The 26,760-nt window shown below is 32.5% G+C and overlaps 1 protein-coding gene across 1 annotated transcript; it reads left to right on the top strand.

Annotated features, from left to right (window-relative positions):
• The first annotated feature begins 285 nt into the window (after nt 1-285).
• Nucleotides 286-26,533, top strand: LOC144448862 (NAD(+) hydrolase sarm1-like). Its single transcript, XM_078139174.1, has 8 exons — nt 286-340; nt 810-2,069; nt 11,319-11,620; nt 17,422-17,654; nt 18,505-18,637; nt 20,837-21,026; nt 21,533-21,654; nt 22,896-26,533. The coding sequence occupies exons 2-8, from the start codon at nt 987-989 to the stop codon at nt 23,035-23,037; spliced, it is 2,205 nt and encodes a 734-aa protein (XP_077995300.1). The 5' UTR covers nt 286-340; nt 810-986; the 3' UTR covers nt 23,038-26,533.
• Nucleotides 26,534-26,760: the final 227 nt, after the last annotated feature.

The raw sequence follows: 26,760 nt of genomic DNA, 5'->3' as shown, positions 1-26,760 counted from the left end.
CAAAATCATGATTGATACAGAGATGCGCATATTTGACAAGTCGATTATAAATATAATTCAGATCGCAATGCTTACAATGCAATTTTTGCTTGGAATAGTTTACATCTGCCTTAATCATCAATTCAATAAATGAGTGTCTTCCTTACCTTTGAATAATTGCAAACGCTTTTCTTTTACATTCAACGTTTGATTATCTTAGCGTCTCTTGTTTCTCATTTGTAACAGTAACCTTACAAAACACTTCCGGTTTGGTCAACTGTGAGGGCAGCCTATCAGACTTGTGAGACTTGTAAAACTCCATCCCGATCAAAGCTGATACTGATAGCCTCCCGTCTCATAGGTACGCATTTTATAGTTTATTTTTTAACTTTTACCAACAAATGTAACAACATATCCAAAATTATTTAACAAAAGAAGAATTTGAAAGAAAAATATTCGTTTGCCCACAAAAGTACACTAAATTGTTTTCTCGTCCAAAATTAGAAAGTTTTCTTCTCCATCTCACTTTTTCTGGCCAATATTGATGATCATGATGATGATGTCATGTGCAAGTAACGTTAACATCAACATTTCACAGTTTGCATTTGTGATTTGTACATGTACTGTACTGTAGTGTGCGTGAGTTGACTTCCAACATACAAAAGTGATGACGATAATCGGGTCTAGAAAATATCCTGTGTGCACGTAAATGTGTTTCCTGAAATTTGATGCTAGTTGAATATACGTTTGTGTGGAGAGGCGTCACTTTTACCCTAACTGACGGAGCTATAAATAATTTCATTATTTTTATTGAATGGTATGTGTTTCAGTGACGTTCACTTACTTTTTGCGTTGAAACCGGATTCGAACTAGCGTACTGCAGTACACAGTGTGAAGTGATAGAGCAAGTCAGTATTTGTTCGGTTGCTGTGTGTATAGAACCCGCGCCGCCTGAACGTACTCTTTTATCATTTGTACAGTGCAGTCAATAGATAACCCAGCGAACAATGAATATAATAACTACAGACGGCTCCTCGAGCTCAACGTCCTCTTTCTTTACGACAACCAGCGTAGAGAGGTCATCCAGTTCCAGCAATGGTGGACACTCAATTACCATCACCGAACGCAAGGTTAAACTAAAGAAAATGGCATCTGCTGACATCGACAAGGACAGGAGAGCAGAAATGCAGAGAGAGGCTGAAATACAGATCAAGATTGTGCACGGAAAAGGGAAAGAATTAGTGTACAAATTGAAGCTCGAAGATGTGAATTTGGTTATTGAAGCTACCAAGGAATTATATATTCAAGTCGACAATGCCTGGCTTACACCCATCTATGGCCGTGATATGGCTTTTGATTTGTGTAATATTTTAAGAAATGAAGGAGGCTTAGATATAGTGCTTCATAATTGTTCGTCAGAAAATAATGAGCTGAAAGTCAATTCTGCCCAATTATTGGAACAAGTTTTAATTGCTGAAAACCGTGACTATGTAGCCAAAGTTGGTTTGGAACCTGTGGTGAGACTAGCATGTTCTCGCCAGGAATTACTACTGATGCAAATTGGGACAGGAATTCTAGAAAGTATGTTCAAACATAGTGAAGGAACCTGCTCAAAAGTGATAGAATTGGGTGGTTTGAAAGCTGTGTTGTACTATTGCAGACTTACTGACAATGTTGTACTCAGACACTGTGCCTCAGCCCTGGCAAATTGTGCTATGTATGGTGGGCCTATCAATCAACAACGAATGATAGAACATCATGCCCAAGATTGGCTTTTTCCGTTGGCTTTCAGTAAAGATGATAACATCAAATACTATGCTTGTCTTGCAATTGCTCTTCTTGCAGCCAATAAAGACGTGCAAAAAGCCGTCGTCAAATCAGGTACCCTAGATTTAATTGAGCCATTCATTACAAGCCATGACCCAGCAGAATTTGCCAAAAGCAATAGAGACCATGCACAGGGTCGTTCTGAAGACTGGTTGAAGAGACTGGTCCCACTGTTGTCATGTGAACGCAGAGAAGCACAGAGCCTGGCTGCTTTCCACTTTGCCATGGAAGCAGGCATAAAGAAAGAACAAGGCAAAACACAGGTAATAAATGCAATAAAACAACAAATAAAGTATGGGAAAGGGGAAAGGGCACATACTTTAGATTTCTTAACAATTAGGTTACACTACAGGAATAGTAAATTTAGGTGATCCCTTATATAGTAAGAGTGAATGGAAAAACTCAAACAGTAAATTGAAATAACATAATGCTAAATTATATTCCAGTCCTTAAGAATGTTTCCATTAAATGAAAGAATGTCAGACTAAAGAGAAACATTTCTGTTGACAATTGAAATAATAATAATATAATTATATAATATAAAATTCATGGTTAAATGAAGGATTTACTAATAGTGGTTTGTAGACATTGTAATATAGTCACCATTCACACAGTGAAGGAAGTGTCAGTGAATAAGATGAAAACATGTCTAGAAATTTAAACGATGCTATTAATGTGGTCAGGGTTGGGAGACAGTATGTTTTCCTATGTTCTGCCTGAGTACTCTGTTGTTATGACGAAGACTGAGTCATGTAGGAAATAATAACCACAAACTAGTTGTTCTTCATTACTCACAAAGACCAATAACCAGAAAGCGAAAATTACAAATATTTTACATGTGATTTGTTTATCTATTGTTATGCAAATCATTAAACTAGGTAGGAAAATAAAAGCGTACATAATAAATATTAGGTAATCTGTCATGTTAGAAATTAAACATCGGGAAATATAAACAGTTCATTGATGTTAGCTGTGAATCAATAGCTAGCCTAAATTTACTTGTAATGAAAACTATAAATCATTCTTGCAGTTGGGAATACATCACAAAAAATAGATGAATTGGGGACAGTTGCTATAATACATGCATAAAATGGACAGTGGAAAAAATTAACAAGCTCAGAACATGGCTTGATAATTAGATTAAAGATTCTAAAACAGAAATTAGGTGTTAATGAGTTCTATTGTTTTGAAATTGATCAGTATTAGCTGTGAGGCAGTGTAAGACATTAAGTCAATATTGTCAGAGTGATGGCTGGCAGCTACAAGCTGTCTTATTAACATACAACTGTATGTAGATCATATATCAATACTGTAAAGTGAGGATGATGTCAAGACCCCTGCTTCTATTTTAGCATATGATTAATAAAGTACGTAGATCTTGGAATGCTACAAATTACTCATAGAGAGACAGGACTCTGTAAACATAAACTGAAGGAAAAGTATAATGCTACAGATTACTCTTAGAGAGACAGGATTCTGTAAACATCATTTGAAGGTGGTGTAAATGATACCAAGTAAATAATACAAAAGCCCCTACATTTTAGTCTATCAGATGATTAAAAAAGTACACAGAGATTTCAATGTTACAGATCACAAATGGAGAGACAGGACTCTAAACATAAATTTATGGTGATAAAAATGCACAAGTCCTAGATGAAATTATCTTTATTAAAAAAAATAGTTCAGAATATTTTACCATTATTAAATACCATGTGCTTTGGATGAATAAACAAACAATTGTTGATAATTTCTGAATGATTTAAATACAGAAATCACAAATTTGTAGACAGAACTGTAAACAGAGAATAGTAGTCTACAGACACAGCTGATACAAATTACATATAACTTAACATATCATATGCTAAATCCTTCCAGTTAAAAATCATGAAAATAAATCTCTAAATTTCAACTACACTAAACAAACACCAATTAATAAGTGACAAATGAATTAACAAATAAAACGCTAATTATTAGGATATGTTGTAAGTAAATGGTGAAATAGTGGAAAGTCATCACTTGTTTCATTCACACCATGATGGTGGTATAAATTATTCATGAAGCTAAGCTGCTAGGTCTGAGACACTATGACATATTCCCAGACAGTAGTAATGCTATGAAGAAGTCAAATTAAGTAAATCGCTAGGCTATATGTACATACACTTAAGTTTAAATTTGAAGTTAAATGCCAGCAAATCGACACTGACATCTTGAATTAAAGCCAAAATTCTGGTTGTAGTGATGAATATTTCTTAACAATGAAGCTATCTGTCATGGATAATAATATTCAGGAATCTAGACAGCCACAGTTACTTTGAAGCCATTTTACATGATAAACCAATTGATAAAGTGTCTATCTAGCTACTTGGTCTAGTCAAAGTGATCCTAGTATTTCTCTCCATCAAGGTCTTTTTTTTTCAATGCAGCTGCAACCCTGAGGCCTACAATAAACTTACCACCCACCAATGCACAATATATATATATATATATACATTATTTGAAATCATTGAGGATGCAAATAGTTGTTATCACATTTCACCTGTAACCCTTAAAAAAAATCAAACAAGGAAGAAAGAATTAGACACAGTGATAATACTATGTTTATATTCCTACAGAAAAGATCATGTTTATTATGCAAAGAAAAAGGAAGTCAAAAACAGGTGAAGTAAAGATGATTTGAAGAATATAAAAGCATTAAATTATGAGAGTGGCATACTTTTTATATAATTAAAATACATGAGATTAACCTTTTTCTTTGATCTTTTTCTTTTATTTCCTTAAATATTGAAAATATATGTAGAATATGATTATTTACGCAATGAACCTAATCCCCTTGGAATGCAAAAAGTAAAAAACAGAATTATTTCCATTTTGAATAGATGTATTAAAGAATGACTTCACGCAAAGTAGTCTTTTATATGAGGAAATAACTAATGCATCATGCTTTTGTCTGTTAATTCTAGATTTTAAATTGATAGAATTTTAATTTGTTGCTAGGATATAATGATTTTGTTGCAGTGAGACAATGATCATATCGAAAAAAATCATTAATAATTCTATTTTGTGTCTACTGGTCTAACCCAGTAAAAACATTTTATGTGGTATTCATGGTAAAACTATTAGAGCAATTCTAGATTTCAGATTATCATTGACATTCAATCAGCTTAGATTGCCCAAAGGGATGGAATGTATACCAAGCACACATTATAAAGCTGTATGATTAGTTCCATGTAACCGTACACCATCCTCTCTATAGAATGGGAAAAGGGCATGTGGGAATACCTCAAATGTCGGATATTACAACATATGGGATAAGGCTATAACATTTCCTGTGGATGTATGTATGTATGTACTAAATTTCAAATAGGATGATATTCTGTATTCATGACAAGTGAACTGATAACAAACATTTACTAGTATAAATAAGACTAATTATAAGTCAGCCAATTAATCAGTAATCAATACATCAACCAACCAACCAATCACTCAATATAAGAGTTAGCCAATCAATCAATCAATCAATCAATCAATCAATCAATCAATCAATCAATCAATCAATCAATCAATCAATCAATCAATCAATCAATCAATCAATCAATCAATCAATCAATCAATCAAACAAACAAACAATCAGTCATCAATCTGTCAAGTAATTCATACCAGTACTATCATCACTTCCATCCAGTTAATTTTATTAACTGAAATGTATGATTTGTGAAAATTACATGAAGTGACTATTTAAATCAAAGGAATTTGAAGGTATAGGAAAAAAAGTGCTGAAAATGTCATAAAGACTGTATCTAAAAGGTGATACATAAAAATACATAAAATACAGTACATCCTTGTATCTAAAGGTGAAATTAACATTGTTTAGCTTGTATTACTGTATCTAAAGGTGAAATTAACATTGTATAGCTTGTATTACTGTATGTAAAGGTGAAATTAACATTGTATAGCTTGTATTACTGGATATTATTTCATTTAATTTTATGTCAATAGTAAACCTTGTAACATGTAATACATACCACAATAAAAGTATCCAGATAATATAGATACTATCATTGAAGGAAACTAACCCAAGTGTTTCCACATCACATCATACCACAACATGTAGGTGTCATTAACTTTCTACTTATAGGGTGTGTATCTATAGTACCAATAGTATCCTTTTCACTAGTGATTACTACGATCATCTCCACCCACATACAGGGAAAGTCCTTATTCAGATTTTTGTGTTAGAATGACGACTTTCCTTATACGTGAGTGGAGATGATCATAGTAATCGTAACATGGCATATAGGAACTAGACTACCCTTTTCACTATTGTCTTGTGTTTGATACACATGGTCATCTTACATCCATCTTTAGTAAAGAATCTTTACCCAAAACAGTGATTTTTAGGGACTTTTTGTATGGTTGATGACTTTGGCACCGCTATTTCTATGTAGTAATTGCAGTGTAAAGCTCTATATAGTAATTGCAGTGTAAAGCTGAGAACTGACATTATTTATGACAAACAGTAGTGAATATTTATTGGTTGATCACACACAAAGTTATTCAGGCAATATTGAAAAGGGAAGCTAGCATAAATATAAATTATAATGCATGCATTCAAAGAAAGTATTAAAATACTAGCATTCAAACAATATTATAAACGACAAACCGAAATACAATCTTATATTTTTGTTGTTTTGGATTTCAAGTACCAAACTTCAACTTAATACAAATTTCCGAAGTATGTGAAGACCTTCTGTACACTACTGAACAACAAGAATATCAAATATCTTCAGTTGCTGTTATTAGAAGTTACAAATGTCACTGAGAAAGGTCAAGGCACTCTATTCAATGATACTCCAGTACCAAGCAATAATGGTGGAAAAGTCATTCACCTCCAGCAATATATTATTAAATTTACACTATAGAAAGAAGTGGACTATTGATAAATACATAGTGGACCATGTACTTGTTCACCATAAACTTTTACAGTATAATACATTATTTTGTATGATAAAAGAGGGTATTTTGACTATCATTCACACAGTTGTGTATTTATTAGATATGTAGGTAAACTACATAATCTCTCTTTCTACCAGTGGGTATTCATTTGTACACAAAAACTACCAGTTGGGAAAAAACAGCATTATGTATAGATAGATAGATACCTGCATCCGTTAAGAAAACTACATTTCTTCATTGAATTTTCTGCAATAAGTGTTTGGTGCTAAAACAAACTAGCAAATATATAAACTAGAGTAATAATAGTTATCAAAAATAACAAAATAAGGTTTATATATATATGTAGGTATATTTAGATTTTGTGTGTAGCATTCCTTAGTGAATTAACACCAGTTTTCAGTGGTAAACCAATACTGCGGAGACAGGCTTGAAGAACACAATACATGTATAATAAATCATTAAACATCACTGACTTCAACATCTCTAATGCATAGCTAGATGTAACAAGTAAAGTTAACAATCTAAGTATCATAATTTAGTGATAATTATTAGCAACATGATACAGTATTTAAGTGTATGATCTTCTCTCTGATAAGCTGATTATATTAATATCTGTATTATGAATTTATAGTTATAACTTCAAAAATAATTTATGAAATTAAAGGATTCAAATTTCAAAATATTTTAAGTCAAAATTATCTGAAATATGTTTGAAATAGTATTCAAGTACAAGTAGATATGAATGACAGTTCTTAATAATGGTTTCAAGGACATCATATCAATTATTAATACTTAATATCAAAATTTTAATATTCTCCAATGGGTAGGCAAATAAATTACTGACAATAAAAAAATGTTTAGTATGCCAAAGTACAATTAATGTTTATTTATACGAACCAGGGACCGTGGAATGTTCTTATGATGAAAAAAAGAAGTTAGATTTATGTGTTTATGTGGTAAAATACGTAGGCTATGGTGTATATATTAATTATACCATGCATAAGCCAAGTTGATTAAAAATATGTAATATACTCTGGTCGTTCCACGTCACGACAGTATGTGTGAGTATGTCATGACAACGTGTGTCTGTGTCACTGGTTCTGTTGTTTTTCGAAATATGAGTCAAAACGTTAAAAAATGGCATTACTTTCTCCAATTTTTCTTTGTGATGATGTTATTCGCTAATATTTTTCTTCATTCAGCCAGAATATACTAGTGACCTTAGGTTTGTCGCTAGACTAGTTTTACAAAAAACCCTTAGGTCACTCATATTTTCCTTGGCTGAACGAAGAAAAATATTTGAAAATAACATTTAAATATATAAGAGACATGTTCACGTATTAGAATGTATATCTTTCAGAATAGAATTCAAGCCATTTTGTACTCAAATACAATAGATTTTCCCCTCAAACAAAACTACTGAGTATATTCAGCATGAAAAGTGCAAATTACCCACCATGTGGTCTATACCCAACTGGGATGATTTGAACTATTTTCTGACATTACTGCATACTACCTACAGCGTACACTCAGTGCTTTGTGTACAAATGCTATGCAAAGGTTCATGTTTTTACATACCTTTGATGACTTAAAGTATGTCATTATTTCAATTTAGGTATTTTTTTCTTAAAAAGTACAGAATCCCCACAAGGAGAGTTTGCTGTAAATGGTTATTATTAAATTTATGAACAGTTAAATTAGTAGAATTTAATACTTGAATTTAATGAAATGTGTAGTGCATAAATGATAGAAAAGTACACTAGGAAATAGATAGAGTTAAAAGACAACTTGAAAGTAAAATAACTGAACTAAGAACAAGTTAAACACACCGGTATAATTGTTAACTTTATGATATAAGTATGTATTAAACTCTTTCAAGTATTGACATAGATAAGTTAGGAATAAATTTATAAGTTTTAAGTTATATTAAGCAAACTTGAAAAAATGGATTTACAAGTATTTAGTTAATCAAAGAAAAAAACCGGAAATTATGAATTTTTAGAAATCAAAATGTATGGACCTATAATTGTGCAATTCTTTTTATAAGTTGTTGAAAGCAAATTTGAAAGGAAAGAGGTCTTTAGTATTGATATAGAACTGATGAGGTTTGATGGAAAGGATTTGTGATTTATTATCCCTATAAATGTCAGGTATAGGTGATCTAAGTAAGCTTGTAACCCCATCAATGACATCGCCATAACAACTACTTAATCCAAAGATAGAGCTGACATTTACTGTATATAGGTATAAAAACTGGTCATCCAAGATAGAGGCATTATTTACAGGATATGGGCATATAGCAACTATTTAAAACAGGCGTCATTTACACTAGATATATGCATAGCAACCACCTTATCCAAAACTAGAGTCCACATTTACAAGATAGACACAGCAGTCTCTCACTCTTGAGTCTCAGACAACGTTTTTAGCATATATGCATAGCAACCACTTAATCCAAGCCAGGAGCTGTATGTATTCTCTGTCTGAATGGACAGGAAATATACAGTGACACCTTGTATACTGATTGCATTCAATGACTTAAGTACTGTAATGGTTTCAAATACCACATCAAAGTAAACTCAGTCATGAAATTAATGAAAATAATACCTATCAGTTTGATGTTGTTTGACAAAAATGCAAAGAAAAATATCCATCTCTTAAATTGCCCTATTAAAAAGCACCAAATATTTGGTATAGACATTTTTCATTTAAAACACTCCAGGTGACAACATCTAGAAAATGTAGCTATTCAATGCAATGGTGTTCCTTCTGTTAAATTGCCCTATTAAAAAAGCACCAACTATTTGGTATAAACATTTTCCATTTTAATCCACTCCAGGTGAGACATCCACAGTATCTAGAAAATGTAGTTATCCAAGGCAGGGGTGTTGTATTCAACCTTAAATTATTGTAAATAATTCAAAATATAATTCTGCAGTCATAATATTACTATTACCGGGTCAATTAAAAATTAAACTGTTGTCTAATTGGAATGAGTTACCTTGAAAGCGAGGTTATTCATCATAATATTGAATATTTAATGATATTTCCACCATTGCTCAGTTCAGGCTTTAGAATTTATCATAATACGTGTAGATGTGTGCTAGGCAGTTTGAATAGTTGACCCCAGCCTGTTTCCACTTAATCATGGGGTTATTGACTCGCTTGAAATGTACATATGTGATATCACAGTATATTGCAATAGTGCCAGCTGAACATTTTTCATCTGAAGGCTGATGTAACAAATAAATTATCAGACTGTCGATATTTATCTATTAGTTTGCATTTTAATAGATGTGGTAAAGTATGAATTATTGATAAATTATGCAAAAATATTAATAATTCATTTATATTTTACAAAACATAAACAATAGCCTTATTATATTTTAAACAATAGGGGAAAAAAGATGATATTTCATAAAGTATTAAAATGTATAACATGGACAGATGGTTGAGTAATAACCGTTTAGTACTCAGTATGTATAATATTTCATTTATTATAAAATATTGTGAATGATACCGTTCTAACCCAAATATTTCAAAGAGACTGAGCTCCTCTTCATTGGTCAAAGAACCCAATTTGGGTTAGAAATGTATGGGTCACAATGATACTATTTTAGACAGAACCTCAGTGTAAAGTTATTATAAATACTTATAAATCATTTTTTTTCAAGCATGAAAAGACGTGACATGTTTTATTTGAGTAAAACTGCTTTATTAACCATTTCAAGGTTTGAATGATAAATATCTAGACTTTACTGTTTGGATTATAAAATAAAATGTTATCAATCCTAACAATGAACATTCAGCTGTCTTTCACATTTTAGATGTCGTCATGAATACCAGAAAAATGTATAAAAATAGACAATAAATATGTATCGAAGATTTATTGATAACTTAACCTTCAAAGAAAGGTCATTAAGGATATATATTTAAAAGTAATTGTGTAGATGATATTTTAGTCGTTCAAAAACTAGAAATAAACTTTTATGATTAACATTTTTGACATTTATACAGTGACAGGGTTTCTAATATACTTGAATATCAAATTATGTTATTAAATGCAGTGTTTTTGCTAAGGTTGGGGGAACCTCAGTATTAACCAGAAAGGTGGTGGGGGGAGGGGGAAGAGGTAAAACTGGCAGTGTTTTATAGAATGTATCATAATTCTGGTGAGGAACTCTGGTAAAATGATCTGGGAACCCCGGTAGATTTTAGCTACTTACCACCCTTAATAAAGACACTGAAATAAATTAACATTGAAAACTCTACAGAAAGATGAATCAGTCATAATACAGTACATGTTTCCTGTAATGTCTAACAAAATTGCAAAAAATAATTAGTGACTAAAATGACTTCTTGTAAATAAACACAAATACCAGTCTGGTAATTAGTAAAAATTAGTCTTTGAGAAGTAGCTGAAAACTAAAATGTGTAAAATTTTGTAGTAGGGAAAATATCTAGGTTTACAGTATTTCCAAACAGTATTCAGAATAAGTCGATGCCAAGATCATAAGATACAACATGTGTCATTATGTTTGAATACTTTCAACCTGTAGGTATTTTATGATGTGGGTGCTATTGAACCATTACAAATACTTGCCAGTGGTAACAACAACATAGCTTCCAGACTTGCCATCCAAGCCTTGACCATCATCGGTGAACATGTACCAGAGAAGTTAGGTCATAACATAGCAAACTGGGCCATCAAACATGTCTGTATATGGCTGAAGGGAATTGGATTTGAGACGTATATTGATCAATTTAGTGATAACAAAGTGGATGGGGATCTACTACTGACGATGTCCACTGATGAGTTAACTGATGACATTGGAATGACAAATGGTATTACAAAGAGAAGGTAAGCTCACTTTTGTGATTGATTCTGTCATAGAGTTTCCAATGGTTTAGAAGGTATTGTAACATAACCAAACAAATTAAGTAAAATTTTCTCAAGAGATATTCTCAGCTGATCAATATCATTCAAAATCAGACAGTTTCTCCTAACGATTTAGAATTAGGGCAACAGAGCAGCATAAATTGGATAAAATTCACTCTAGAGATGTTCTCCTGTCTCCTGATGATCAGTTCTGACACTGACTTCATTTTTCAATAGAATGTAGATGGATGTAAACAGGGCATAACAATTGGGTAAATTGTCAATCACCTAATGACATTCTCAGCTGATCGATAGACATGCTCAGCACATAATGACAACAAAATGGGGAAAATTGTGTAATATTTACACTTCTAAATCTAGAGATATTCACAGCTGATCACCTTGCCATGGCTTTTCCAAAGGATTTACAAACATGACAAGAGAGCTGGATGACACAGAGTAGGTAAACTTTACACTAGAAATGTTCTCAGCTGATTGACTTTGACATGGTTTCAAAATACAATCCAAAGATTTATAGACTCCTTGCTGAGCAACATAGATTTACAATTTACACATGACTTCCTTCAAGTCGGTTGGCATAGAGATGTAATCCATAATTTCATGCTAGAAAGGATGTAAGTGAGTGAACAACTATTATAGTACATGTAATACAGGTGTCTCATACTATACTATGTCTTATTCAGGTTCATTAATTACAATATTGGCTATGTTGATGTACGGGTGGTTACACCCATGTGAAAGAATGGGGTGTTAACTGTAGAATCTGAAATTGAAATTGTTTTTGAAAAACAGCTTTGGAAGAATGGTACAGCTGTTAAAGGGGTTTGAGAGATGTTTACTTTAAGTTACATGTAAGCATTTTGTAATCTCATTTTGTGCAAAGGAAAAGGAAAAGTTCTGAAAGTTCTGCTTCTTTATTGGTATCTTTGTGGAAGTAATAATGTAAAATAATAGAATTTATAACCTGTGGACGATGGTAGTAGAATGTCATGTTGAGTAAAATGAAAAGTCATTGACTGTGTGGTAATTTAGTGACATTAAAAATTGCTGTCACGTAACAGTTTCAAGTGTTCAATTTAATGATGGTAAAGCACTCTGATTTTAGGCTTTGGATTTGGTAGATTTTATCTGTTTAGCAGTCTTGAAAGACTTTCAGATAAATTTGAACAGAAGTGAGATAAATGAGATAGAGATTAAAAGAAAAATAGAGAGATGTCATACTTAGTCTTTTTGCTTGAATTTAGAACCTTGATAACGAAAAGTGACAAATCTGATAAAACTTTTGGTCAAACTTTCCTGTATAATAATATTCACCAGTAATCATGATAGTAAACTACTGCCTCAAAAATGTGTGACACTTGTACTTTCATACTGGTCTTGAAGAAATCAAGTTAATAAATGAGAGACAGATATAGAGACAGATAAATAAGACAGACAGACAGACAGACAGAGAGAGAGAGACAAGACATAGACAGACAGACAGACAGACAGACAGACAGACAGACAGACAGACAGACAGACAGACAAGACATAGACAGACAAGACATAGACAGACAAGACAGACAGACAAACAGACAGACAAACAGACAGACTGACAGACACAAACAGACAGACAGACAGACAGACACACACAGACAGACACACACACACACAGACAGACAGAGAGACACACAAACAGACAGACATAGACAGACAGACATAGATAGACAGACAATCAGACAAACATATAGACAAGAAAGACAGAGAGACAGAATACAGAGAGAGGATGGAACGATATCAGAACACAATACTGGACCACATCAAACTGCCATCTGTATTTCCAAAGATAGAGAAACACACTGACAATTGTATTCCAGATAAAATACTAGAATTTACACTTTATATTATTTCAAGGTCAGTGTATGAAAATACATCCTAAACACATTACAAGAAGTGTATGCAAACACATTGTAATAGAAGCCATTGAAATAAGACAGTGAAATGATTGATGTCTGTCCATTTCAATCCATCTGTTTCACTCTCCTATCTAATAATACATCAGTCTTGTGTGCTGATAATTTCAAATCCTGGCAAGGTCACTCATTGTGAACCATCATTGGTATCCTAGCAACAAGGGATGCAGAATAGAATCTGTAACAGTTGGTTAAATGAGAAACATATATCTAATCATCTCTGAAAAGAATGTATGTCATAAGGTTACAAATGAAATAAAATATTGGCTGTATGTATAAAGTAACACTTCTGATTGTCAATTCTGGTTTTTATCCTATATATTTTGAAAATATTGCATAGACATTTTTGCAGTGGTATTTTTTTTACAGCTGTTGATGGTATGTTATATGGTTTGATTTACACATTTCAGATAATGTAAAATGCATGGATTGCACTTTCATGGTGACCTGACACTGTTTGATATATGATTTCAATACACCTCCATTAGAAAGAACACTAATTTCAAAATGATTAAACTATTACATGTAAAATATGTTTGGGGATTTGCTTCCAAATATTTTTCTTACTCTAGAAATTTCATCAGTAAAACATGTTTGTCTTTTGAATAGGAAACCTGGATTCAAAATAAATTTATGGGAATGTTGGCACAGAGTTATGGCTAGTGCTTTATTTAGAATATGTTTACATGCTTTTGGTACACCTTAATCAGAAAACTAAACTAAATTAATGGTTAAATTAAGAAATCCTGAAATGAAATGAAAACTCATGAAAATATTGTATTTTTGCAGTAATAATATAATGCTTTAATACAGAATTCAACTTAGACTGTTGTTTTATATTCTGTGCACCACTGTAGCTATCATGAATACTGAAACTAGTGAACATATACATTGACAAATCAATCCCTGGAGTCACAGCTGATTCTGATAAAAATGTAACATAGGAATTGCATTTCATGTTGTTGTATATTCTCACATCCTAAATGATGTCAGTTGTCTAGAATTTCTTAATATTTTGTCAGTATATTTATCTCAAAATTTGATTGTAATTGTTATTGAATAAGGAATTATATTTTAGCTATATAAAATGTAATAAAACAGAGAAAACTGCAGACAAGATTTTACTGATTTGTAACTGGAAATATATCAAGTACTAATGTGATAATTTTAACCTCCATCACAGACTGGATGGTGAACCAGACAATCTTTCTATATCTCTTCACACAGCCTATGAACTTGATTCAATTTAGAGAAGATTTTGGTGACTGGAAATAACTCAGTCAGACATGATAATTTAGATGTAATTGTAAGATGTAGGAAATAATAAAGGCTTCTACTCAGTGAAATGTATACTATTTGATACTATTACTGTATGTAGAAATTGCTACTGTGAGAATGTTTGTTACCACGGTGATAATGTTTTACAATTGACTGAAAGGTGAAATGACATCTTGAATATTGTGCTGTTGTCTGAAAAGTTGGTATATTTTCTTTATGTGTAGTTATAGCTCCTAATTCTTTATATTGTAAGCTTATGATAAGATATATTGAGATTTTTGTAAAATATTGTGCAGTTTTTTGTAAAGGAATGGTATAGGTAAAATCTACCTGACAGCTGAGTTCCCTGCCATTATTACCTGGGCTCCCTACCTGTGTTTTAAGCATTAAAGTCTAAGCTAAAATCTACCTGAGTTCCCCTCTCATTTTACCTGGGTCCCCATGAAAATGATAGTATACTGTAATGTACGGGAAACTGATAGTTTTACCAGATTTTCCCCTTTCTGTTAAATACCAGGGCTTCCAGACCTTTGTTACAATTGTATTGAAAATTGTTCTATGAAAACAATTAAAAAGTAATGAAATAAATTTTTCCCAAGAATAAAGGAAATTGAAATGCCGTAGAGACGTAGCTAGGGTACAGGTGTGTTGGATACAAGTCAGCCTACTTCAGTATATCTACTAGGTGTGCTCATCTGAATACAAGAATAGTTACAATGATGTCATTGCCCCTTAGTGTGTGAATTTTAGACAAGGATTTCATTGCCTCAGTAGTGTGTGAATTATAGATAAAAAAACACTGATGCTTATCATTATTGATTTCACAGTGACATTTTCATTCATTTGCTGAAATGATATAAAAACATGGAATAATTTCTCTCTGCTCTGTTAATCAATTTTGTTCAAGAGAAACATAAAATCCTTTTCAGTTTATTGTTAAATTTAGTGTCATTCTCTTTAGAAGACTTCCATTTTCACACTCTCATGTCGTAGATTTATGTCACATTATCTTTATTTTGTTCATATCATTATAATTTAGTATAATTAGGATTCTCATATAAAGAAAACTGAAAATACTTTCTCTTTTTTTCACAGACATATAATTTAGAAGGAAAATATAAAAATGCTAAGGTGTAATACTATTTTCATTGGAAGTAAAATTAATGTGTTTAATGCAACGTTTAGTGTGACAATACTCAATGATTTAAATATATACTGTGTTCTTGTTTTATTTAGAAAATGAATATTGATTTTGTAACAGCATAATTCATTAGCAGTGTTACCATGCTGTGTGTATTATTTCAATACATAATAATTGGCATCTATGAAAGCAGACCTGCTGTTAGCTTAAAGGTGAAAGGTCATCAAGTCTATGATGATGCATAATAATCATCCTTCTTATATCAGGTTTCCTATTTAGTATTCATATCTTGGTCTTATATGTATTTCTAACTGTGTAATCTAGGTGATAGTACATGAGATATGATAATGGCTTGTAGGTAAAAAACACAAGAATCATTCAAACATAGAAAATATAATTGATATGAGTAGCAGGGGGAAACGGTTGTTTTTTACATTATTTTATACATTGCACGTTACAAACTACAAAATGTATATACAAAGCAAAGAGATACATTATTTGGTTTAATTTATAATATCAATTCAGAATTCAATATTATAGAAAAGAAAGAGCAATTTAAATTTATAATACAATCAAAACAAAAAGAGATTATAGACGCTCTCTGTATTTATCTAAACTCATGTAAAAATAATATTACATGTGTATAGTGTAGACCATGGACTGTCCACATCAGGGTTTATATACAGTGTAATCTACTCCAATGGTTATCTATGGCTGTAGAGATTCAATGCCATGGATACTAGCTAAGTTCTAGACTATAGGGTTTTACGTATATAATGTAGAACAAGTTGGATATAATGAAGATATCGCTATTTTGTAAAATTTGAGCAAATAAAAAGATTAAGCCTCCAATCTTTTCCTTGGAATGACAGAGGCTAGAGATTCATATATTGAAAAAATTTCAAGATTTTTAATATGCAAATACAACATACAGAATCATAATATAACACAAAATGAATATGGTAATATTATTGTCCTCATGGGAAACTTGTTTTGCATTATTTATGTGAGAAATATCCTAAATTATAGGAAAAAAATCAACAGTATTAAAAACATCTTGAGACAACAAGAAAATTAATATTAAATGAATATTACGGGTAAATGTAATGAGAAATAATACATTGGTGATGCCACTTTTTCTCTCTGTATTCTCAGGTGATAGAAATTCACAGATGTTGTTTGCAGTTTTCCAAGTGTTCCGGTCTGGCCTGATTCTTATCGATATTAGATTCCTGTGAATCACAGGAGACAACATATCAGGTTGTGTCTGCATGTAAAACACATACAGTTCCTATTACATGTAAGCTTGCCCTTTCAGAAAGCCAGATTACTAGTGAATGGTGTTAGAATTCTAACAACTTACATACACGTCAACCTTTTATCTCTTGTAGGTTTCTGAGAGAGTTAGCCAGGCTCAAATGTGATGCACAGTGGACAGACTACAAAGACTTATCTAATTGGCTGAAGGACCTGGGACATGAATATAATCAGTATGTATACAATCTGGTGCATTGTGGGATAGACATGGATATGTTCTGTCTGCTCACTGAGGAACATCTAAGAGTTGATGCTAGAATTTCAAATGGAGTTCACAGAACAAAGATATTAACTCATGCCAGGCCAGGTAAGAAACAGGAAATTAGTGTCCGATTGCTTTTCTCACTTGGTCATTGCAAGCAAAGTGAATTTTTAACTCTTTCTATATTTCACTACTAGGTTAGATGAGATAGAAAACAAGTTTCAGACAATATCACAAAAACGGTGTCTGCTTCCAAATTCTATCTTCAGAAATAATAAATAAATGAATACAAAAAGCAACTACTTCATTTTTGATCAAATTATCTGTCATGAGGGAGCAGGGCCATTGAAGGCAGAGTGATGTATAAATGTAATGCCTTACAGTCTCAGATATAGAAACATTGATTAAATTTAACATCAGCTGTTTTAATGCAAGTTTCCTGACTTTTTTCTACAAAGTTACTTGAAATCAACCCCAGAAATCAACTAGTGGTAACCAGCCAATATAACTCTTCACAGCTTGTCATATCTGAGCGACTCAAAGTATTCAGATACTTTGTCACTATTACTCCAAAACTTTGTCATTCATCAAATCTGGAAACTTTTAAGGACAAATTGAAAGCACATCTTTTCAAACTAGCATATTGTGTGGATTGAACCTTTCAAGCACCATTGGACAGAACTTATCTTTTGGAATCTGGCGCGATAGAAAGTCTTTTATGATTGATTGATTGATTGATTGATTGATTGATTGATTGATTGATTGATTGATTGATTGATTGATTGATTACAAATGGTACATGTTCAATAAAGTATTCTGTGTACTCCGTTTTATGATCATAGGTACCAAATTCTATCTTTTTTGCTTTTTCATCAACATAATTAAATAGTTTGACGTTAAAGGTTGAAGTCATGTCATCCGTTATATCAAATTGAATGATTGTTCTTTGTACTAGCTGACTATGAAAAAGTGTTTGACAGTCCCACCAAGTCACTAAGTCGCAATGCAAGCAGTACTATGTTGGATGGCAAGAAAAATATCGATGTGTTTATCAGTTATAGAAGATCTACAGGTTCTCAACTAGCAAGGTAAGTATAGCAGAGGATTATGTTAATATGTGTGATGGGAAGGTTTCAAGTCAGTCTGTGTGTAATTGTAATTTTCTAGATTAGATCAACAGTTTACAGTTCTGTGTCATCAAATCTATACTGGCAAAGTTTGTCTGGAACTCTTAAGTCTCTATTTATGTTAACTAGTTAAACATGATGTCCACTTAGGTTTTTTGTCACTATGGTAACCATAAGATTAAGATGGTATTGTCACTGCCCGTTCTATACAATATTCAATTAAGTGATGTTTTTTTTTTCTGTACAAGTCAGTCTAACTTTGTTTTGTCTGTCTGTCTGTCTGTCTGTCTGTCTGTCTGTCTGTCTGTCTGTCTGTCTGTCTGTCCGTCCATCCATCCACCCGTCTGTCTACCTGCCTGTCAATTTAGCTGTTTTTGTCTGTCAATCTGTCTGTCTCTCTCTCTGCCAATCAGTCAATCAATCCATGATTCTGTGTCTGTCTGTCTGTCTGTCTGTCTTTCTGTCTGTCTGTCTGTCTGTCTGTCTGTATGTCTGTTTGTTTGTTTGTCTCTCTGTCTGTCTGTCTCTCTGTCTCTCTGTCTCTGTGAATGTCTGTCTGTCTGTGTCTTTCTGTCTCTGTCTCTGTGAATCTGTCTGTCTGTCTGTCTGTGTCTGTCTGTCTGTCTGTCTGTCTGTCTGTCTGTCTCAGTCTCTGTGAGTCTGACTGTCTGTCGATCTGTCTGTCTGTCAATTTGTCTGTTTGCCTATATATACTCCTCTATCAGATTGTTTGCCTATGACTGTTTTCCATATATAGTGCATGCATTGAAACATGGCCCTTAGTATGTAGCTGAAGAATCACCATATAATAGGTTTTGCTGACATTTGTAATGTTGCTAGTCATCGAACATGGCAAATAACTTGATTGAAATCACAGAATGGCCAATAGGGAACTAAAATATATCACAAGTCAAGGAAATACTGTAATTTTTTTTGATGTTTGATAAATTGCCTTCATTAGAAATGAACAGTAAATGTAAGACTCCCAGGACAATTTAATATCTTCCATTCTATACAGGAACATTTTGTAAATCTCAGCCTCTGGAGGTTGATTTTAGTTGTAAGTAGATTAACTCTACTCAGAAACAACAAATGCACTTTGACTTCAGTGCAGTGAGATTGGCATATACAGAACTTCAATATAATGATGTTACACAGACTCCAGTGTTTTCTTTCATGGCATCTACATAACTACTCAGAGTGATATACATTAACTCCAGTGTTTTCTTTCTTGGCATGTACAGAACTGCTTAGAATGATATACACTGACTCCAGTGTTTCTTTTCTTGCGCTGGTTTACAAATATACAATGCAACATCCATGGTCAATGAATAGTGTCCATGTGAATCATTAAAATTACATTTGCATATTACATCAATGTTACTCATTAATATTCTTATTACAAATGTCAATGAATAGTGTCCATGTGACTCATTACCATTTAATTTGCATATTACATCAATGTTACTCATTGATATTCTTATTACAAATGTCTATGAAAATAAGAAATTGTGTTGAGATTATGAACTTGACATTAGGAAATTTTAAAGATCTAAAAATCTACATATAGTACTCATAATGCTATTGAGGAAATTAAAATTGAAATTGTAATACTTATGAACATGTTATTTACCAGCTATGATAAAAAAGTGATTTCTAGATATGCTGGCAGCTATATATCAAGTAATTAAGTGATGTTATACTACACATGATCATTAGCATGTTGTACAGTAATTATGTAATAGATTTTTTTTTTTGTTTCCCACTATTTTATATCTATAATTTTTATCTTTAATATGAATTTTCCAATTATTTCATTTTATTCTATTTTACGTATGTCTTTTTTCATTTGAGCTTTTTAACTTTTTTAGTAATTCCTCTGTAAATTATTATGTGTTTGAATAAATGTAAACTATTCTCCAATTTTTTCTTCATTCAGCTGGAAAATACTTGTGACCTAAGGGTTGTCACGACTCGTCCAGCAACCTTTAGTGACAAAGGCCCCTTAAGTCACTCATATTTTCCTTGGATAAATGAAGAAAACTATTGGGGAATAATCTCTAAATATTGACATTAGTTCCATAATAAATGTATAAAGTTTGCCAGATTTGATTTAATGAGTAACACACAGTTTTACTGAATACATTTTATATTTTACAGTCTACTGAAAGTACACCTACAACTACGAGGATTTACAGTGTTCATAGACGTAGAGAAATTAGAAGCTGGTAAATTTGACAACAATTTACTTAGCAGTGTTACTAATGCCAGGAACTTTGTACTAGTACTGTCTCCTAATGCCTTGGATAGGTGTATCACTGATACAGACCAAAAAGACTGGGTTCATAGAGTAAGTATATCAGTCTGTATATTCAATTTACATTCAATACTTTTTATGGGTTTGATGCGGAGAGATTTCAACGGCAAATTCAACAAAAAAGAAAGAAAGACCTCTTAAGCCCGGTTTTCCAATATACATATTTTGGAACAAGCCATGACAAATTTCACTTAGTAATGTTTTCTTCTTTGTACAGTTACGCATAAACATATTTTATTATTTTTATAGTATCAGGGCCATAGACTAGACTAGTTCTGCTTGAACTATTTCTGTGGCCCTCACCAGGTACAGTTTTTTCTTTTCTTTTCTTCTCAGTTGTGTATCATTTGTGTCTGGTGAAAATAAATAATATAATATAATATAATACAGAATTGATAGGAATAATTATTGAATGTGATTTTGTTGACAATTAATGACCTTCATCTCATTAGAGATAGTGAATTTTGTTTATGGGCCTGTAGATGATAGAACAAATCTTCTAACTGCTACATTATCATTGTGGTATTGTTTCCAACCAGGAGATAGTGACAGCTATTGAGACTAAATGTAACATAGTACCAGTAACCTGGGATTTCAAATGGCCTAAACCTGATGACTTACCAGAAGATATGAGACAAGTACTCTTCTTTAATGGTGTCAAGTAAGTGATTTTCTGTGAGTTTGTATGTGTGTGTGTGTGTGTGTGTGACATATAAACAAAGATATGTGCATGTATGCCACATGATCGAGATAGATCTGTATATGTGTAAGTATATTGTGTAACTGTGTACGTGTATGTCCGTGTGTATGTCAGTGTTTTACGTATGCATACAGACATAAAAATATACAATGAGAGAAGTAACTATAAGTACAACATCTAAGTTTAAATATGAGTCATACAATATGTATGTGTGTGAATGTAATAACACTGCCTTCCATTAATACCAGGATTTCTATTCCAGTCATACGTATATATGTGTTACATTACAAGTGTATGATGACTTAAGTCTATTTTAGTGAGACATCTCTGAAAATAGGCAGTATCTAACATACATAGTATCAACACAGTGGTGTTTATCCATTTAACACAGCTGTATTGGCAATATGATCTCTTTCACCTTATGCATTAAATAATTTAGTTACATCAGAAATAGATTAAATAATAACAAGTGTAAAAATACTAGATATATATATCAGTAATAAGATATTTTTTTCTCTGAGATTTTCACTCGTTGAACCTACGGAAATGATTGACCTTTTGCGCTGTGATGTCACAGGTCAGCAAGGTCACCTCACAAGTCAGCAAGGTCAAGTTTCCATGTGTAAGATACCAGGGATGACCCTGACATTTAAATCTAGATTTTAACCCTGAAAAAAATGAAGTTATTTTGAAATAGTAAAATTATTTTTATCCAGTTATCTGCATACCAAGTACTGTAACAGCTTTTATAATGGCTACATTACAACTACAAATGTAATCTGTATTCAGACGCAGATTCTGAAAAAATATGTGTTATTTAAATACAAATTGGGTGCAAATACATAACCTATGACATACAATCTAATAGTCAGCATGCAGAATGCAGATACAGATGCGCGCTACTCACTCACTGAGGATTTGAACACATAAAATATAATCTGTCTGTTTGCTGTCGACTCTCTACCACTAACACCTGAATAAGCCAAACATGACTTGCAAGTAATTAGAACTCTTGGTTGTAGTGCAAGATCATATTATTACTGTTTAATCACCAACCTGATGAATGTGATAATTAAGGATAATACAACATACAATATTCACATGATTTCATGTACATGGAATGCTAGTTAGATCATTTGCATACAGGTATGTTATAAAGTAATATGGTATTCTTTACTACATTTTCCTTCTTTTCATTCCAGGTGGATTCATGATTACCAGGAAGCCTGTGTTGATAAGCTGGAAAGATTCCTTAGAGGACAGGAAAATGTTCCACATGTTGACGGTAGCTATTTACGGGATGGCTTCCATCTCCATGGAAACAGAGGTAGTAGCAGTACCTGAAACCACAACTGGTAATTCTATAAAGTGTTATCATCACAGAGGAGCCCTGTCATCCCTTCATACTCTGTATCTTGGCATTGTCCCTGTATTAGTTTCCGTAAAGTGGGTCTGTCCATTTTATGGTCATAGGGGTGATTTGAAAGAAGTTTTCATTATGCAACATGCAAGTTGCTGATTACAGTTCACAACAACATTGTATGCATTGTTTTCTGAGAGACAGACAACCAGACAGACAGACAGACAGACAGACAGACAACCAGACAGACAGACAGACATACCTGAATTCTAAGATTCAACTCATAAAGCTTGTAAGAACCAGAAGTACATAGTATGTTGTAGAAACAACAAAATGCTGTAACAGCTTGTCACACCAAGGCAGAATAGTAGCACTACTATATGATGAGAGACAAATTACCAAGAAAGCTAGCCAACTATGTGAAATTAATGATTGCGTTCAGCTAAAAGCTTTCACAACTTACAGTACAGGAGTTCAGGAAAATATTCTTACCGTGTGGCTGTGTAGTAAATGCAGTGTAAGAAATAGTTGATAATTGTTTAGACTTTGATGCACATTCAAGGGAAAACCTGAACATGTATAGAGTCATGTAGCATTGTCTCTCTATCAGATGGTCCTGGCAAAATAATTTAAAAATCTAACATAAAATAGTTGCATCTCTTGTACCTCTGTTGAAAAACCCACCATTTTAATGATTGGGTAAACCAGTATTAGCCCATTGTATAATCCACTGAGAAAATAAATAAAAAAACAAAAAGCTATCCTCTCAATGCTAAATCCACTGAAATATATAGAACCCCTTAAACTACTGAAAAATATATAGAACCCCTTAAACTACTGAAAAAGAGCAACCATTGTAAATGTAAATGAATGAAATATAGCCACCTGTTTAGCAAGTTGTTCATCGAATGTGTTGAAAAAATCACTTGTAAAATCTTGTTTTTTTCCTAATGTGTAGTTTTTTTTGTGTACAAACAAATCCACCCTTGGTAGAAGGAGGATTTAATTAACCACAAAACAAACATGACTGTATAATGTATAGTTTTTTGTACAAATAGCGTGATTTTGTTGCCATGGATTTGTCATAAGAACAATGGCTTGTTTGCAATTGTTGATGGGAAATTTAGAAATACTACTATAACACCAGTTGAGTTGAATGCAGGATTGAAAAATATCACATCTTACATGTACTTAGTAATTAATATGTATGTACCTCCAAGTATACATAATCATAAAAATGTAAGTTGAAAATCTATCAATGAACAAGTTTGTAATAGGGTACTAGATGACTCCAACTACAGTTAGACCAATTGCACTTTATTTTTATCACTGAGCCAGGGCTTGAATAAGACTAATAGTTTGTAAAGAAATGCATTGTCAGGCTGAAGTAGTGTTGCATTATAGATACCATTTGTTTTGAAGAAACCACAAAACAGCCTCTTCCTTGATTTCTAGCTATATCGTGTTTGGGGTCAGCTTTACACAACATAGTATGGTCATATTTACAACGAACCCGCCGTCCTTAGTCGATTCCTTTTCCATATGTTATACTTTTGGTGCACAAATACAAGGAATCAGGTAATACCTCAGAAATTATACAATGTTATTCACAGTGTATTGAGAAATATGTCTGCCTGGTGGACAACTTAGGGAAATTTGTAGTGCATTCAGATATGTGGACATCATATGTAACATAGTATGTATAAGACATCATATGGAGATATATGTTGTAATGTATTCCTTCATGTTGAGGCTGACATGGCTTGAAAGGGTTCATGTTTAACATAGTATCATGTGGACATAAACTTTTGTAAATTTGATGGGTTGAGGTTAATGAGACTTGAAATGGGTCATGTTCAACATTGTATGTATGCAGTGATCACGTTTAACATTAACAGACTTGAAATGGGTCATGTTCAACATAGTATGTATGCAGCGATCGCGTGCAACAGACTTGAAATTGGTCATGTTCAACATAGTATTATGCAGCAATCATGTGCTACAGAGACTTAAAATGGGTCATGTTCAACATAGTATGTATGTATGCAGTGATCATGTGTAATATTAACAGAGACTTGAATTTGAATTTGAATTTGAATTTGAATTAATGGGTAAGAACAAGCTATGCTTGATAAACCCCATGTCTGTTACTCAGGTAACTGTCCAAGTTCGATTTAAATAAGTTGGTGGTTGAGGATGTCACAACATAGTCCGGTAAATTGTTCCATTGAGTGACAACGCGTTGACTGAAGAAGTTCTGTCTCCCTTGTAATCTGTTCTTTGCTTTATACAGTTTAAGTGAATGTCCTCTGACTTGAAAGAGGTCATGTTCAACATAGTATGTATGCAGCAATCATGTGCAACAGAGACTTGAAATGGGTCATTTTCAACATAGTATGTATGCAGCAATCATGTGTAACATATATGTATCATGTTGACCATGGTAGGCATGTATCATGTTTAATATTATGTATGCATAAAGTTTAACATAGCATGTGAATCCAACTTTGATATGTTGTGTCATTTTTACATGTAACATACATGTATGCACAGTGTTATGACAGAAATGTCAACTTAATATTTCAGTTTCATTATCACCTACAGTCACCAAATATGTCACATGATGGTATTACAATGTGTGATTTTGAGATTTTGAACACTGGTCGACAGATATAAATACAGTACAAGTTCTTAAAAATTATTATCATAATTGCTTTATCCTGTATTGAAATGATTATTTCTTACAAGTTATAACAAATCTTTAAATACTTTCAATTAACGGTTTATCTACTGCTTGGTGTAATTTACTGACTTTAGATTTTAGTCATTATTTGTGGCAAGGGCATTTTAATTGATTGGGATTTTAATATTTTGAATTTTACAAACACAATCTTATTTTTTAAAATGAAACTATGTGTTTGAGTTTGTTGGATAAATGTAAGTTTTTCTTGATTTATAAATGTGTAATAGAGTTAGTTAGCAGAGTCTGAAATAGAGTTTGGTGTTAAGTTTTACTCCGATATGATTAATAAACTTACTTGGTTGTTTTATTATTATGAGCAGTATCTTTAAATTTGTAAAATGAAATATTGGACTTTAAGTTGTGCACTGAATTCAAATATGTACTACTACTGTTTGCAACATTTTTATTCAGATAACAGTTGCAAGCAGAAGAAATGTTACAATGGTAGCAATTTAAAAGAAATTTGAAGAAAAAAAAATAAAGAAAAAAAGAACAAAATTGTAACAGGGTTGATATTAAATTAACAAAACAGATATGTAAAAACTGTGTTTATTCAACTTTACAGTTGATTGACAAAGTTGATTGATATTGTTGTGCGATTTTGTGACAGAAAGTGCTCTTGAATGTTTTGTTAGTATGGCTTGTTATTGTTTCATAAATTTTGATTGTCATTTGCGTTATGACATAATTGCAGTTTTCAATTAATACGTACAAAGAGGAATACATTGCAAGGACAGTGTGTGTGGGTTTGGTGGGGTGGGTGGGGTGGAGGGATACTTTGTTATTATCAGCTCTGTCTTCAGTAAATTATATAAGATCTACTGTATTACTATGTTTAAACCTGCACTAGCTGCAAGTGGGACTTTTTTCCATCAAGTAACCAAAGATGTATTCACTACAAATTGGTCAGTTACTTATAAAAAAATGTTGTATCTGTTATCTGTATCTGCTACAAAATCTGTGT

This window comes from Glandiceps talaboti, chromosome 18, assembly GCF_964340395.1.
Source record: "Glandiceps talaboti chromosome 18, keGlaTala1.1, whole genome shotgun sequence".
Lineage (NCBI taxonomy): Eukaryota > Metazoa > Hemichordata > Enteropneusta > Spengelidae > Glandiceps > Glandiceps talaboti.
The sequence above is the reverse complement of the archived record's forward strand: the minus strand, read 5'-3'. Positions and strand labels throughout refer to the sequence as shown.

Excerpts from the sequence above, each read along its gene's own strand:
- LOC144448862 (XM_078139174.1), top strand. The coding sequence starts at position 987 with ATGAATATAATAACTACAGACGGCTCCTCGAGCTCAACGTCCTCTTTC. Across the intron at positions 18,638-20,836 it reads ACAGGTTCTCAACTAGCAAG|TCTACTGAAAGTACACCTAC; the intron begins GTAAGTATAGCA and ends TATATTTTACAG. Across the intron at positions 21,655-22,895 it reads CTCTTCTTTAATGGTGTCAA|GTGGATTCATGATTACCAGG; the intron begins GTAAGTGATTTT and ends TTTTCATTCCAG.